The sequence below is a fragment of the Hetaerina americana genome, unplaced genomic scaffold (assembly GCF_022747635.1).
Source record: "Hetaerina americana unplaced genomic scaffold, ioHetAmer1.1.p SCAF_8, whole genome shotgun sequence".
Taxonomy (NCBI): domain Eukaryota; kingdom Metazoa; phylum Arthropoda; class Insecta; order Odonata; family Calopterygidae; genus Hetaerina; species Hetaerina americana.
Window position 1 is genome coordinate 12,469,738 of NW_027287427.1, and position 15,287 is coordinate 12,485,024.

General features: G+C 38.1%; 2 protein-coding genes across 3 annotated transcripts in view; both read left to right on the forward strand.

Annotated features, from left to right (window-relative positions):
* Nucleotides 1-3,908, forward strand: part of LOC139697966 (ciliary microtubule associated protein 1A) — a 57,964-nt gene extending 54,056 nt beyond the window's left edge. For both annotated transcript variants that reach the window (XM_071596821.1, XM_071596822.1), the window contains exon 6: nucleotides 3,254-3,908. In XM_071596821.1, the coding sequence (XP_071452922.1) occupies nucleotides 3,254-3,337 (84 nt within the window). In that variant the 3' untranslated portion in view covers nucleotides 3,338-3,908. The remainder of the gene's footprint in view (nucleotides 1-3,253) is intronic.
* Nucleotides 3,909-5,452: 1,544 nt separating this feature from the next.
* LOC139697572 (T-complex protein 11-like protein 1) overlaps nucleotides 5,453-15,287 on the forward strand; it is a 34,616-nt gene continuing 24,781 nt past the window's right edge. Inside the window, exon 1 of the mRNA XM_071596332.1 lies at nucleotides 5,453-5,577. Coding sequence (XP_071452433.1) covers nucleotides 5,567-5,577 — 11 coding nt within the window. The 5' untranslated portion in view covers nucleotides 5,453-5,566. The remainder of the gene's footprint in view (nucleotides 5,578-15,287) is intronic.

A 15,287-nucleotide genomic window follows, 5' to 3' on the forward strand; every position in this document is an offset into this window, starting at 1 on the left:
TATTATGATCTCCAATCCTCTTTCAATGGAGTCACAGAATAACGCATATCATGTTTTACCATTACTTAAACATATTTTGTTGGATGAAGAGTAATTATATAACTTAATTTTTACTTGCCACAAATTAAAGCCATTAATTGAGGTAACAGCATTAAATTTCTTCTAATATATTAATTACAATACTCCATTTTCATTTGGCCATGAAAAGGTATGCTTATATTTAACAGCAAGGTGTGCTGGTAAATAAATTGGATAAACAGTATACATAAATAAGCAAATGTACATCTACATAAAGGCAATGAAACCGGTCTTCAATTTATTCATTATACGTGATAAGAAGAAGTAACAGCAGTCAGAACGCTGCCACTGGCTGCTATATGAAGTTCTATTAAATATGAGCTTTTGCACTAACTCACTCCTTCACAAATATTTCACATTTGCAATGCTGAAGTGCATTACGAAACAATAGAAACAATTACGGAATGAAAGTAATCATAGGAAAATGAAGGCATTGAGGTTTTCTTGAAATAGGAAGGTTAAGGTCAACATTAACATTGGAGGACATACATGGGAACTGGGAGAAAACTTATGGAAGAAATCTTTTAGACAAAAATGTTCAATGTAATAAAGGTTATAAGGAAGAATCGCATTAGGGGAGGAAGGAGAAGAGGGATTTGACGGCAAGGAACTTGGGTACAGAGTTAAGGAAATATTTGTGAGAATTTTTACATGAGTACAGTAAGATTTGGCTCTGAAACTTAAATGCTGAAGCGAGAAGATGTGGATTGGAGCCTTCTGGGATTATCTGGGTGTGGATTAGAGCGGAGAAAATAAAATTACAGGAGGGAAAACAATTGAAGAAGTGATAGACATGATGGGAGAAGAGAGAGGGCTGTTGTGGGATATTCAAAGGAAAGAGGAATGGATGCAGGGAATTATAAAGACTGTGGCAGAGGGGAGAATGTTGAGTAAGCTAGGTACACAGAGAATAAGAGTAGACATGTTGAATGGGATGAAAGGAAATAAAAATTATGAGCCTAAAAAATGGCATTCTGTGACATATTTTTAGGGTTTCTTCGTTATGTAGGGATAATTAAAGTAGCCATGCATAGTCCCTGACTTCATTGAAACATTAACTTGACCAGTATGCTACTGTTAAAAAGAAAGCTGGGAAGTATTTCTAAATATTTGCATCTGCTACTCAGTTAGGAAAGATTAACTGTTAATGCAAATGGGGAGCAAATTATTTCATTTATATACAGCTTAACAATTTGAAAAGGTATTTCACAGGATACACTTGGAACAATTAATTACCAATATGCAGAAGATAGCAGTTGAAAGGAGACACAGATGGCTTATCCGGACACTTTTTCTACATCTCTGTCTGACGGCATAGGTAAGGATGGCAAAGGTAGAGTCAGAATGGGTATTGCTAGGCAGATGAGTAAGCTGGGAATGTCCATTATTACTTCTTTTTCAATATATATGTGAAGGAAATTATACAGGAGGTGTGGTAAGGGCTGAAGGCAGCAGTTAAAGTGGTTGGGTAATCCTTCAAAACAAATCTTCAAATAATCAAGCATTAAGTCATCCAGTCAGAAAAAGGGTTACAATCATTATGTCGCATGTTACTGAATAAGAGTGATACATACTTATGAAATGAGAATTAATCACAAGTAAATGATGGCAAAGAGATTATCCAGAAATAGGAAGGCTAAGATAAACATTTAAGTTTTGGGACATGGACTAGAACAGATCACATACTTAGGAAATGTTTTAGGAGGTTGAAAAATAGGAAGGACAACAAAAGGAGTGCATTAGGTAAATATGCATTCACAAAAAGGTGGAAGTTGATAGGCACCTAAAATAAAGACTCAGAAAAGAGATTGGTCTAAACTTTAACATGGGAGCAAAGTAGTTTTGAACGGCTCATTTTCTGGGGTCATTGTGGCCAAACAATTAGCGTAGATAGGAGGTTTTTCAGAAGCTGGTTGGGGAAGAATGGGGAAAATAAAATGGAATGAAAGGAAACATATGATGTCTTAGAATTGGTAGAAGAAGAGAGAAGGTTGTTGGGAGAAATTTGAAGGCAAGATAAGCTGGTGAAGTTAATATTAAGAGGCAATAAAATGCTTAAGGCAATGATAGAGGGAATAATTTTGGGAAAGCAAGGAAAAGGGAGGAGGAAAATAGACATCTTGGATGGCATCAAAAGAGGTAGAAAGTATAAACTACTAAAGAACAAGTTATTATAATATGTAGTATGGAGTTTAAGGATATCATGTCTTGTTAGTCAGGGCTTCCAAGTAGAGCCAGGATATATTGAAAACCTACCTTACTCTGGTAAACTACTGGTAATAACACTATACGGCTTAATCATTAAGAAACAAAATTAGGAGCACTTCCCTTCAACAAAATCACAGTATTCTCAAAATCAGGTCTAACTCTAAAATTTTCAAATTTTTCATCACTTCGTAATTCCTACATTTTAATACCTCAATGATTTTATACCTAATGCTCTGCTTTAATTAATGTGACAAATTTATTTCTCTATCATATTTCCCATTCAAGTCTCACATAACAATGAAACCTTTAAATACAAGCTAGAAAGAAACAAAATGATGCAATAATGATCAAAATGACACAATGACCATGGTCAAGCAGGGAGAGTTATGAGGCCACCGAGGATACACTTGGAAACAAGGGCACCTGGGAAGTGAATGTTGACAAAATGTGAGCAAGTAAATTAAATATCTGAAAACTTTCATCATTGATCAGGTGCAGTTGATACATAAAACTGCCTTCAAATCCAATTCATTTGCCAGCATAGAAGAGTGCTTAAATGAAATTACCAGTATTAATATTCATGTTGAACTAAAATTACCTAGTTTTGTCAAGTGGAGAGAATTATTTGGCTTTGGCTTAACTATAACCTCAGCTTCTTTCCTGCATGGCTCTTTCACCCACAGGTGACAATAAACAAGAATTGTGCGCCGAGCCATTCCTTTGGGATCAGACATTCTCCTTACCTTGCTACAACCCCTAGATTCATATAAACATGTGACTTTGCATTAATATTTAGGTAAAGTATTTTTGTCAGATTATACGAATGTTTACATATTTCAGCAAAATAAAATAATTTGCTTTGAACTCATAGGTTAAACATGGCAAAATGATGATGAAGTATACATATGATTAATCTCCATAGCAGCATAACAAAAAGCCACTACTTATCACTAATTTCCTTTTTCAGAATCAGATTGATGAATCCCCAGCTCATACCTTCGGAATCAGACACTCACCGTTTACTGGATTACTGAAGGCACATGTTCATTAAGCTAAAATTGTTCTTCCTTTGAAAAGAATCTTTTTCAATGTTCGACTTTATCGAAGGTACTTGAGAGTGAACAACTAAGTACTAGTAATATTCTATGCTTGAATAAAGAGGTTCTTTCCAATTCTGCAATTTGTAACTATTTGAAGGGATGTTTTATGGGCCTTGAACTTTTTGTAATAATAAGATTACTATTCTTGTTATAGCATAAGTTTGTGATTGGCTGGAATTGTCATTTTTAATGTTGTATCTAAAATACAAAGGCATATTGCATTTACTATGGTATTTCTTTTTTAAATACATCGATGAAATGTATGTAATGTAAAAATGTTTCATGTTCTCATATGGCAATAATTCACAAATAAATAAGAGGAACAATTACACTAATTATCATAGCAAGCAATTGTATTAACAAAACGTTTGCTCACCAAAACGCTTTTTTGTTCATTTTTGCTTATTTATTTAACGAGAACATTATAGACTGGCTAAATTGTTCACATTATATCGACTTCTTTCTAATGTGAAAGTTCCTCGCATTAAAGTTCCAATAAAGGCTTTGGCCACTTTTCAAGAATTCGTTACTTATTTATCCCAATCTAATCTTTGAATAAATTCTTAATAATCCACGCAATTTTATAAATGCAAGGTTTCGTTAGAGAAATGTCATCACCAGAAATTATCACCATTATCACTAACACAAGAGCGAGCCATGAAATACCTCGATTTTTCCAAGGACAGGAAAATCTGACAACTAGTTTCATCGAGAAACGTTTGTTGACGGTAAGTGCTTCCCCCACAGGGCAAATGCCGCACCATTTTAATAAACAAGGTTGAAAATCACAGCGTGCCGAGTTCACTACAGAATTTAGGTAAGTAGTTAATTTAATAAAAAAGCTCTTTCTTGCCTTAATCTATGAAACAAATTTCAAATACACAAATAATATTTACTAACTTTTCAATTAATTCAAGCACTATGTCACTTTTTCCTGTAATTCCTGTAATGTAACTGAACGGAACTTCAGCGATTATTTTCTAATGCCACTCCCCCATCAGCCGAATTTTGTTTAAATATCTGATTCACGTTATTGTGTTTCTGCGTATATATGCCATTATATTTTCTGGGAAATAATGAATCGCAGCTGCAGAGAACATGACGAAGGTCCACAAGTGGTTCCGGAGTAAATTTTGCCTAGACGAGTTTGCTGCCTGTATAATTGTACATGACTTGTAGTTGAGGCAGAATGATAGAAAATTTTCTCCTCCTTTGCGTGTTATCGTTCTCTCCGAAGTGTCATTTCTTCTTTCTTTACTTCCGTCTTCTTTCACTCCATCTTGGTAGAAGTTGACCTCGGTTTCAGGGCAAACGAGCTCGAATAACGTGTACGAAGAGAATTACGCGCGGGAAACACGATTATTAAAGTTTTATTATTATTTTAGAGTCAAAAATGCTATGTTATCGATAGGCATACGAATTATTTGCTTTATTATTCCCGTCCTAATCTATCGAATTTTCTAAATGCTTTAGGCTTCTATTGGCAATGTAATCTTATCAAGTACTTTGGCAATAAAAGCGTTTTTCTCAATAACTGGCCAAAATTTTCGCATCCGTAAAGATTATTGTCCTTCCTCACTAATTTATGAAGAGAGCGATTGCATTCTCAGGTATTTTGTGATAACCTTCCTGAGTTGAATAATGAGTTGTTTGCAAATCAAACAAACAATTATGCGCATACTCTGAAATTGTCTTCTTCCAAAGATTCTCAACACCTACTGTTTTCGTTCACGTTTTCTTGCGACCCTGGAAGGGGAAATATAAGCAACCAGCTGACTGGTCGATCGTAGGAAGCGCTTGGCATTGATTCCACTCATCCAGAGTGCCACATATATATATTAATGTATCGCGTTTCATTTCCCTAAGGAATAATTAATGCTTTTTAATTCACTTCGGTCGTTTTTACGACAGCTTCATATCCTAAACGTTCAATTTTTAATGGATGGAAGTTCTTAAGAGAATGACCAAGTTAAAGGACACGATGTTTTGGTTGACGACGTGGCAACGTCGCTTTTAAATCAGCTGGCCTCCCAGCAGAAGCTATCACCTCAGTTTCCGTCTATCAACGCTGCGGGAAGTACGCTTGGACTTTTCCGTCGCTGGAATACTACAGAGGAAATCAATCGGCATTTTTGTTTCGTTCGGACTTGCAACATTTTTTGAACTTGAATCTCTCGACAATGCCTGATAGGTGAGTTAGCATCACGATTTTAATACTTTTAGATTGACATTTTTGCTTGCATTGTTGATAAACTGACAGCATCGCCAAAGAGGAAATTTGCTTATATTTCCTGTGGCTATATTCTTTGTACGCAGATGGATTTAATTCTTTAGGCAAAAGTAACATGTTACATTTTTATCTTTATCGCCAAAATTTTAGTGATGATGAAGTTATTTTATTATTTGTGAATCATTTTTATTAACTTTTATCATGCTATCACTCTATTGTTCTCTGGTGTCTTGACGTTGTCAACAGTAGATTTAAAAAAATGTTTAATAGTTGAATGAGCTTGAAAATCGCATGGGATCTTCCATTTATTTAGTCCGTACAGCCTGCTCAATAGGCTAACCATGCGTGGTTATTTACGTCGCAATTTCTGCGCTTCGCTCTTGATCCCTCCGTGCTAATACGCGCTCCCCGGAAAATAGCATTGCGTTTCATGACCTCAGTCTCCGAGATATTTCCTGGGTATTCTAAACAATAAAGAACGCCGATAGTTGGCGCAAATATTAGGGACAAACAATTAGGTTGAAATGCATTTATTTGCAATGCAGACCTTAATGCATTGACTACTTTGGTGAAAAACCGTAGTTCGGTTCCATAGAGGATTTTAAGGACGTGTTAATTTTCCCAAAAAAAACGCAGTCCAGGCACATTCTTCGTTCAAGATTTATTGCTGCGGGAGAGGCTAAAATTGCTTATTGGGCCTATTGGGATTGGACTTATCAAAGCAGAAGTGCCCGTAAGATGATCGCCGACTCTGGCTCATGGTAGACGACACGGCGTCGGCTCTAAGGCTATGGTTTCATTTCGCTGAGGAAGAATATTGTTACGCATGGTGACGGCGAAATAGATATAATCGTAATCTCTTCCCCGGGGGAAAGAGAAAGGGAATTGGAAAGCTCACGGTGCAGTCACTTGTTTACTGTTTTGAAAGCGAACCATTCCAATTCCGCACATGACAACAATGAGGGACGCTAAACGACGGGCGTCCTTCGCGTCAGTTTTCTGGAGGCATTGGTGGGTATACCTCTTTCCCCTCCGGCCCTTGGTTCCCCCTGCTTCGTTCGATCCACACACAACCCCCCCCCTTTTTCCTGGATACACCTCTCCGCGTTCTCTCTCTGCCCACGCTCCCCTACTCCCCGCCCCTAACCCCTTTCCCGTTCCACCACGCTCCCTCACCATCGCATCTGCCCCCGGTCGCTTACTCACATTGCCAGTCCCCCCGGCGCATAACTTTTTTACCAGTTCGCCCACCTCCTTCGTCCACATCTTTCCCTCGCTCAGCTGCTTCGACGTGGGCGAGAGAAGGCCTCTCTTTGAGTCAGTTGCTCAAGAGGGGGAAATCGCATGCGAATATCTTCGCGCGGAACTGTCTCGGTTCGTGTTTCTTCCTCGGAAGAATTAGAATCTGGATTCGCCCGGAGGAGGGAGTGCAACGATGGGAGAATGGTGGATGGATCACGTGGAAATCAAATTCACTTCATCGGAAACGAATGATAAATGAACATTTGTCGCACGATTCTGGGGGCATTCGACATTCGTGCCTTCGTCTTTAATCCAATCTTGGAACTCTGAAAAGACAGTTGTTGTCGTTTTATCTTCGCGAAATTGTTATCTTTTAGCTGCCATTTCCTTTCTTCCGTTAGTTAAGAATTTCTGTGTGTTGCGCATGGATTTCATGACTTCAAGATGAACTAATCATAGTTTCCCATTTGGTCCATGTAGGTTAAAGTATAGGAAATATTCCGTTCAATTACAATTGGATTGACTGATGGACGGCGATCCTAAAGTTTAATCCGAAACTAATTTTGTCGGTTTCGACATTAATGTGAATTTGCACGTTGATCCTTTACCCATGATTGAGTAACCGCGCACTCACGTGACTCCGTCACTGTTATCGTGCCCTGCTATTTAAAAGCCTACGCAAAGAGCGCGTCGACGCCCTTATAGGCTTCCGAGGAAGGGCTGAGCCCTGCGCCAAGGAATCGCACACGTGTCTAGAATATCAACTGACCCGAGTAAAATAAAAGCCTCGGTGCAACATAAAAAAAAACCAACGAGGAAAATGTTCACGTCTTCACGGTACTCCAGTTATTCCTCATCGAGTCACAGAGATCCTTTGTGCTTTTGCAACCCTTAAGATGTTCTCACAGTGTCTGTAAGGATAGTTGCCCAACCAGGTTCCTGTTACACCATTATTCGTCCGACGCCAAGTTTCTCTTTTCATTGCAGAATCGCCTTATTCCTTACGCTGCCACGCGTTCGGTATTTAAAATTAGACCGCTCTTTCAGCGTCTTCGCATTGATTGGTCCGTCATAAGTGTCTTGACTGGAAAATTGTGATTTTTTTGGCGAAATCTTTATTTTCTAGCCCTCCTTGAATAGTATTTATAAGGTCGACTCGAAATATTAAGTCCCAGGAAAAAACGCAACTTACAATGACGACATCAACTTACGAGTGGATTTTTTAAGTCGCATTTGATTCATATACATTTCGTGAAATTGTGGTCATAGTAACTGTAATATATTAATTTTCATATGCATATTTTCCACAGTTTGGCTAGGGTTTAAAGTCATGTATGGAAATTTCTAATTCACAGAGCTCTTCGAATTAACTTACCTCCTTGAATCCTGCGGTGGAATCATATTTGTTACCAAGCGATAACTTCTTCAAAAATTATACATGTCTTTCCCAACCCTCAAAGAGCGTATACGGGGTCCACCTGGATCCCCGGGTAGCTGTCTTAAATAACGCTCCCTTCCGCCAGCATCCTTTTCTCTGGAATTCAGTCGTGGACCATTGATAGACGCTGCCCTAATTTCGAGAACAGGCGCTCACCCTATCTCTCTAGCCTTCCCCTGGCGTAAGCGGAGCTTGTGTGCTTCGCGTCGCAGAAAGGCCACTCATGATTTCCTTTGGCAATGTAACGTACACACTGGAGCGTGTCGGGTGCGGAAGTGTGTCTCGTATATGTTTACCAACAAGTCCCGGGGAATAAGGACGAATCATCGAGGCAGTGTGAGAGCAACTGACCTCTCATAATGCATACGGGAAAATATACGTATTTAACAGTGATTTTCATCACCATGACGAATTTTCAGAGCGGATGTTAAACACAATTCGAGTTTTATTTTGCCACATTTTTCGATCCAGTCAATTATGAAAAAAAAATTCAGAAAAATGTCAAATTTATTAAATATAATATCTCGAAACTATTTCACATTTGCGAAGGAGATGAGATAAATTCAAATGGCTGTCGTCTTACAATCAGAAGTACATCTTTACATGTAATAATGTGAATATCGAACGCAAGGTTATCAATGAAGGTCGCAACGGAGAATATTAAAAGACATTAGTATAACTTCCCGTAGGTTGGGCGAGGAAATATATCTTTACGCGAGGAAAATTGATACAATGATCCGAACGCGCTGAAAAACTCCGTATGTAACGAACTTGGAATTAAACCACTTGGCTTTTCCACAAAGAAAAAAATGTTTATTTACTACCTAGGTTTCGTTATGGTATAACATCATCAGGTCATCATCAGTTCATACCATAACGAAACCTAGGTAGTAAATAAAATTTTTTCTACGTGGAAAAGCCAAGTGGTTTGATTTCAAGTTCAATATGAAGATTTTCCACCAAATGACGACAGAAACTGTTTTATTTATCCGTATGTAACGTTTCCGAAGGTTTAGAAGTCGTGTCAATTATTTTTGGTTAATTTTTTACTCGAATTAAAAATCCGATTTCGTCGTTTCGAGGTCGAAGTTAACCTATGTGCATTCTATTTTTTAGTAAAATAAAAGTTTTGATGGGTCCTCATCATGAAATCACCTTCGTGCTGAACTGTGTATTATTATTGAACAACGTATTATTAATGAACGATACATTATAATTGAACTACGTTCGTGTACTAAATTTGTTAAATTTTATTAAAAATATTAAAATACTTATCTTCAAACACATTTCTTATAGATGGTGGATTGGTGGGTCTTAGGATATGAGTGTGTTTGATTATTGCAGACGAAATAAACCCTCGTCCTCGGCCAAAGTTCGAGTTCCGGTTATCTCGTCCGGCCTGAGTCCTTTTTTTATTGAGCCTTTCCAAGGCGTAGTCGAACATGGATATGAGTTCTGGTCAGAGCTGACTTTTTAAATTTTTAATGAAGTATTTTACTTCAACCACTGAAATAATTCTTTAGACCGCTAGTTGGTATACAGGTACTGACATGATATTTTTATGAAATTATTTTTCATTTGATCTTGCCTCTACATTTAAGACTCCTCGAGAAAGTATAAATTTCGCCCTGAAAAATAAAGGCGAATTTATTTTGTCCACTTCTTATTCATGTTCCGTAAATGTGGACCTAATTTCCCATTAATTTCTGTATACGAGTCAATCGAGGGAATCAGACGATACCTTCGGATGGACTGGGACGGATGACGCACTGAAGAGACCTTGACGCTATACTTGGGTCGTTTTTTCATATGAGATTGCAACTCCTGGACAAGGCTACAGCCGTGAAACCACCGAAAGAGGCAAACGCGGTTGTCACATCCATGGAGAATTAATACCCGCCTAGAGAGCACGCGCCTCGGACGGAAATGGAGTGGGGATTGAGTGAGTGGAAGACGAGGCGGGCGACTAGGAATGCTCCCACTGCAGCCAACAGGTTATCTGTGAGAATTCTGGCGTAATCAACGGAATCAACGGCTCTGCCGGAGAGATGATGAAAACAGAAATGGAATTTTGAGCTCCATTGTATATCCTCTAGTAACCGCCAACTCACCGCACTCCCGAACAAGCGTCGGTGTATTGTTCCGTATTTACATAATTATTCTCATGAATTAATTAGAACGTCCCCACCTCGCAGCATTATTGTTTATGTTGCTGTTCGCCATTTCAAATGTTGCGTCCTTCTCAACGGAAAACCTGAATGTTAGAATAATTGCAATACTCAAAAATACTAATTTAGATACGAACGTCATGAAGTAATGATTTCCATGTTTGAATATTCACCGTATTATTTTTAGGGTTAAGTATTTAATGTTCGGCAAAGACATATTTCCTTCCAATCACACTTTAATTGATTTTAAATTCAATTAAAGATTAGAAATTCCGCATGCCCTTCGCGAGCATAATCCGTTTGAGGTTCAGATGAGACCAGATCATTCCGTAAAACCATACGATAGACAAGGGTGCCTCATAGATATAGAAATATTTCGTTATTTCTGGGTAGTGTTATTTCTTTGTGCACTTTAGAAATGATTTTCTAGTATATGTATAACGCCTCTATACGTCGTGACTACAAAAATATACTATGAGATGCTTAGCAACCAGAATTGAATTTCTCTCATATTTATCGGGGCTAGGTAATGTGAGACGATGCTGGACCGCGAAGCAAGATCGAAGCCGACCGTGGTTCGAGTAAATAAGTGACGAAGGCTGTGGCTCCCCAACTGCGAGCGTATTCTCTTTAAAGGAGACCACCCTGCCTCGCTAGCCAAAACTAAGAACAAGAAAAACTTGGTCCTCGTCGTTCAAGAAGAAGAAGTAGTTCTACTTTAGGTCCATCTTGCCAGATTTTTAGAACGTTGAGCTCAAGAATAAGAGGTCGCACTCCATTTCGGAGTATATTAAAATTTCCGATAAAACACTCCCGACTAAAGGTTAAGTAATATGGACGCCATCGTCATTTACGCGTACACACTGCGGGGGAGCATAAATGGGGAGGATTCGGTGATCGTAGCTGAAGGTGCAAAGAATGTTTTGTGCCGGAAGAAGAAGTTTCATGGTGACATATTTAAAAAAAACTGCGGATGTCAGGCAGTACAAAAAACAGCATGTAGTTGAGTGCTGATACAATTAGAATGGTACGAATAATGGCCTTTTCGCAACATACGTATATACGTGTATATGGAGACATAAATGGCGTTTTAAAGGCAATGTAGAATACGGGAAATGTCTTCGAGAATACTCATATGAGGCCAAAAGCTTAAATAAAAGCCAAGGGAATGAAATGCTATTAACAATGAGGAATCAAACAGGCAATGAGAGAAACGTGGAGGCCAACGAGCATGAGAAATAAAGAGGCATTAAAGATATATATATATATATATATAAATATATATATGTATATATATATATATATATATACATACATATATACATACATATCTTTAAAATAGAACGCTCTTCGGCGACGCAAAAATGTATGAAAACATTGATAGAGATTTTTAAAACACAAAGAAAGGACACTCACATGTGCAGTGAACTTTGTGTTTTTGTGTTTTAAAAACCTATATCAATGTTTATATACACATATATATATATATATATATACATATAAACCATAAACACAGCAATCAACCCGAAGGTCGATCTGGTAGATGATGGCAGAGTTCATAAACATACATACACACAAACACATATACATGCGTTTTATTGAAGGAAAAAACTTTCATATCAAGCTGTGGAGGCACTGACTCTCATCTTAGGGTAGAATATTTTTTAAATATTTTCTATTCCAGTCTTGCATCACGATCGAGGAAGGATTGAAGCCAGCGTTGGAGTGCACAAACAAGATCCGAGTAAATCGCTGTTGCTGGGAGGCCTTGATGCAATCCGTGTAGGTCTTAGAGTGCGGTCTTGTCCCCTTCACCTTAGCCACAATTGGTTGTGCGGAAAAGATTTCTTTCGTGATTGGGAGAAATCGGAGCTGGACTCCGACACGGGATATGACACGCTCCGGAAACCATAGAAAAGCTTTTCGTTTCTGTAATTTTCCCCTCGCGCTCAGCGAAGCAACTGGAGAGCGCGACTCGCGGTAATACCCGGTACTATTTTCATTTCGAGGAAATGAAACTTTTAATGAGAGCTAAGTGCATTTTAAAAATCATGGTTCATTTTTTGCTGTCGTCATGGGGAAGTTTACGTGTTGATCCAGGCTAATTGGTTATTTGCGTAGAAGAGGGAAGGGTCGACTGAAGATTTTGAGCTGCTAGGGATTGGAGGGCGGATTCCTTTTTCCAATCGAAATGGGTTTTTCCCGACTTCCTCCGGCATCTCTTCGATCGAACGAAAAATAAAGGGTCCCGTTTGGGCACGCATCCAAAATCAAGCTTTAAGGAAGAATTTAGGCGTCGTGACTTTCGACGGCCGTAATTAATTTAGAAAACTTTCGAAGGATATAAATATGAGACGCGGGAAAACTACTGGCGTCTGAAACTCATTTATTCTCCTCCTCTGGCATATTATAGTTCGTGTGATAAAACCAAACCTTAATAATTACTGATACAATGCTCTGGGAGGGAGTTCGTTTTGTGACATTTCCATACAAATAATGGCAGCTCACCATTGCGTTTCCATTCAAATGTTATTGCTAATTTTTTATGTGATCCCTAGTTGGCGAGAGAATAACAAGTGCTTGCTGAAAATGTATCTATATTGGAGCCGCTTTCAATATTTTCAATGCGATTGATTGCACTAATTTGCATTTATAGTTTCCTGTCGTTTTCAAGAAGGGATTTGATAACAGGTAGGCTGAATGAAGAGATGAAGAAAAGATTAGCATGTTTAGCCAAGCACTGTATGGATATGAGCCATATGGTCTTCGAGGTAAGAAGAGGTTGAGAATATTGACAAGAATGAAGGAAAGTTGATTGCGAGGAATATTTACAACCAAACTTTGACATATGATGGGAGAAAGAGTGGAAGTTGCTTGATGAAATCAGATAGATAGATAAACGTCTTTATTCGGGCGTAATTGAGACCATAAGGCCCCTTCTTTCATTAAACCCTTCGTTAAGTGCATAGAAACAATAATAATCATAATAAGAGGAAATATAAAGCGATATAAAAGAAGATAAAAATAATGGTAAAGTAATATATATATATATATATATATATATATATATATATATATATATATATATACATATATATATGTATATATATACATTCAAACACGAAATCCCGCCAAACGGCGAATAAATACTCATATATACAGAAACATATAAGGAAAAGGGATAGGAACACATATAAAGAACGAACACAATAGAGGTGGGGAAGGCGGAATCGAACGGATCACAAGAGTAAAAATATTTCCTCAACCGGGACTCGAAAACCGGATCTTTCCACTTGCCGGGCGGATGCTCTTAACCACTTGAGCTATCGAGGATAGTCAATTTACCCTGAGATCCGTGGGTCTAATATGTCGCCAAGCGCCCCGATTCTTTCAGCCAAGAGATGGCGTCAGGGGGCTGTTTCACCCACCAAAGGAGAAATAGACAATACACAAGGAAAGGAAAGGACAGTGGGTTAGAATTCATACAACATCATACAGGAAAGGAACAGTGCGTTTCGTGGCACGCATAGCCAGAAGAAAGAGATGAGCCACATTGGCCAAATACACATTCAAACACGTGTATTTGGCCAATGTGGCTCATCTCTTTCTTCTGGCTATGCGTGCCACGAAACGCACTGTTCCTTTCCTGTATGATGTTGTATGAATTCTAACCCACTGTCCTTTCCTTTCCTTGTGTATTGTCTATTTCTCCTTTGGTGGGTGAAACAGCCCCCTGACGCCATCTCTTGGCTGAAAGAATCGGGGCGCTTGGCGACATATTAGACCCACGGATCTCAGGGTAAATTGACTATCCTCGATAGCTCAAGTGGTTAAGAGCATCCGCCCGGCTAGTGGAAAGATCCGGTGTTCGAGTCCCGGTTGAGGAAATATTTTTACTCTTGTGATCCGTTCGATTCCGCCTTCCCCACCTCTATTGTGTTCGTCCTTTATATGTGTTCCTATCCCTTTTCCTTATATCTGTTTCTGTATATATGAGTATATATATATATATATATATATATATATATATATATATATATATATATATATATATATATATATATATATATATATATATATATATATATATATATATATATATATATATATATATATATATATATATATATATATATATATATATATATATATATATATATATATATATATATATATATATATATATATATATATATATATATATATATATATATATACACACACACACACACACACACGAGGGTCATCCGGAAAGTAGTACCCGTTCGTGAAATAAAGACACAAAAGTAAATATTAACAAACATAAAAAATTTTATTTGAAAGAGGATACTTTAAACTACTTCTCAACTTAATCTCCAAGCAAATTAAGGCATTTGTCATAACGTGTGACAAGTTTCTGTATTCCTGCTGCATAGTCCTTCGCCGCCAGCTCATTGAGATACGCGAGGGACCCATCTTGCACAAATTTTTGCATAATGCAGATGGTGTTTAACAATTTCATGAACAATTGTTCGAGAAACATTGGGAAAATGCTCACAGATGTCATCAATTGTGACGCGCCGATCGTTCCTCACGAATTCGTCAACTGAGCTCACCAGTTGGTCTGTAATGACAGACGGTCTCCCCGAACGCTCATCGTCGTGTGTGTTCCCCCTCCCCATGTTGAAGTTGCGACACCACCGCCGAACAGACGACTCGTCCATTACATTGTCTCCATACACCTCCTTTAATTGGCGATGAATATCACATGGGCGAACGTTTCTTACATTGAGGGATTTAATCATTGCCCTCACTTCACAACTGGCGGCGTTCTCAATTTTTTT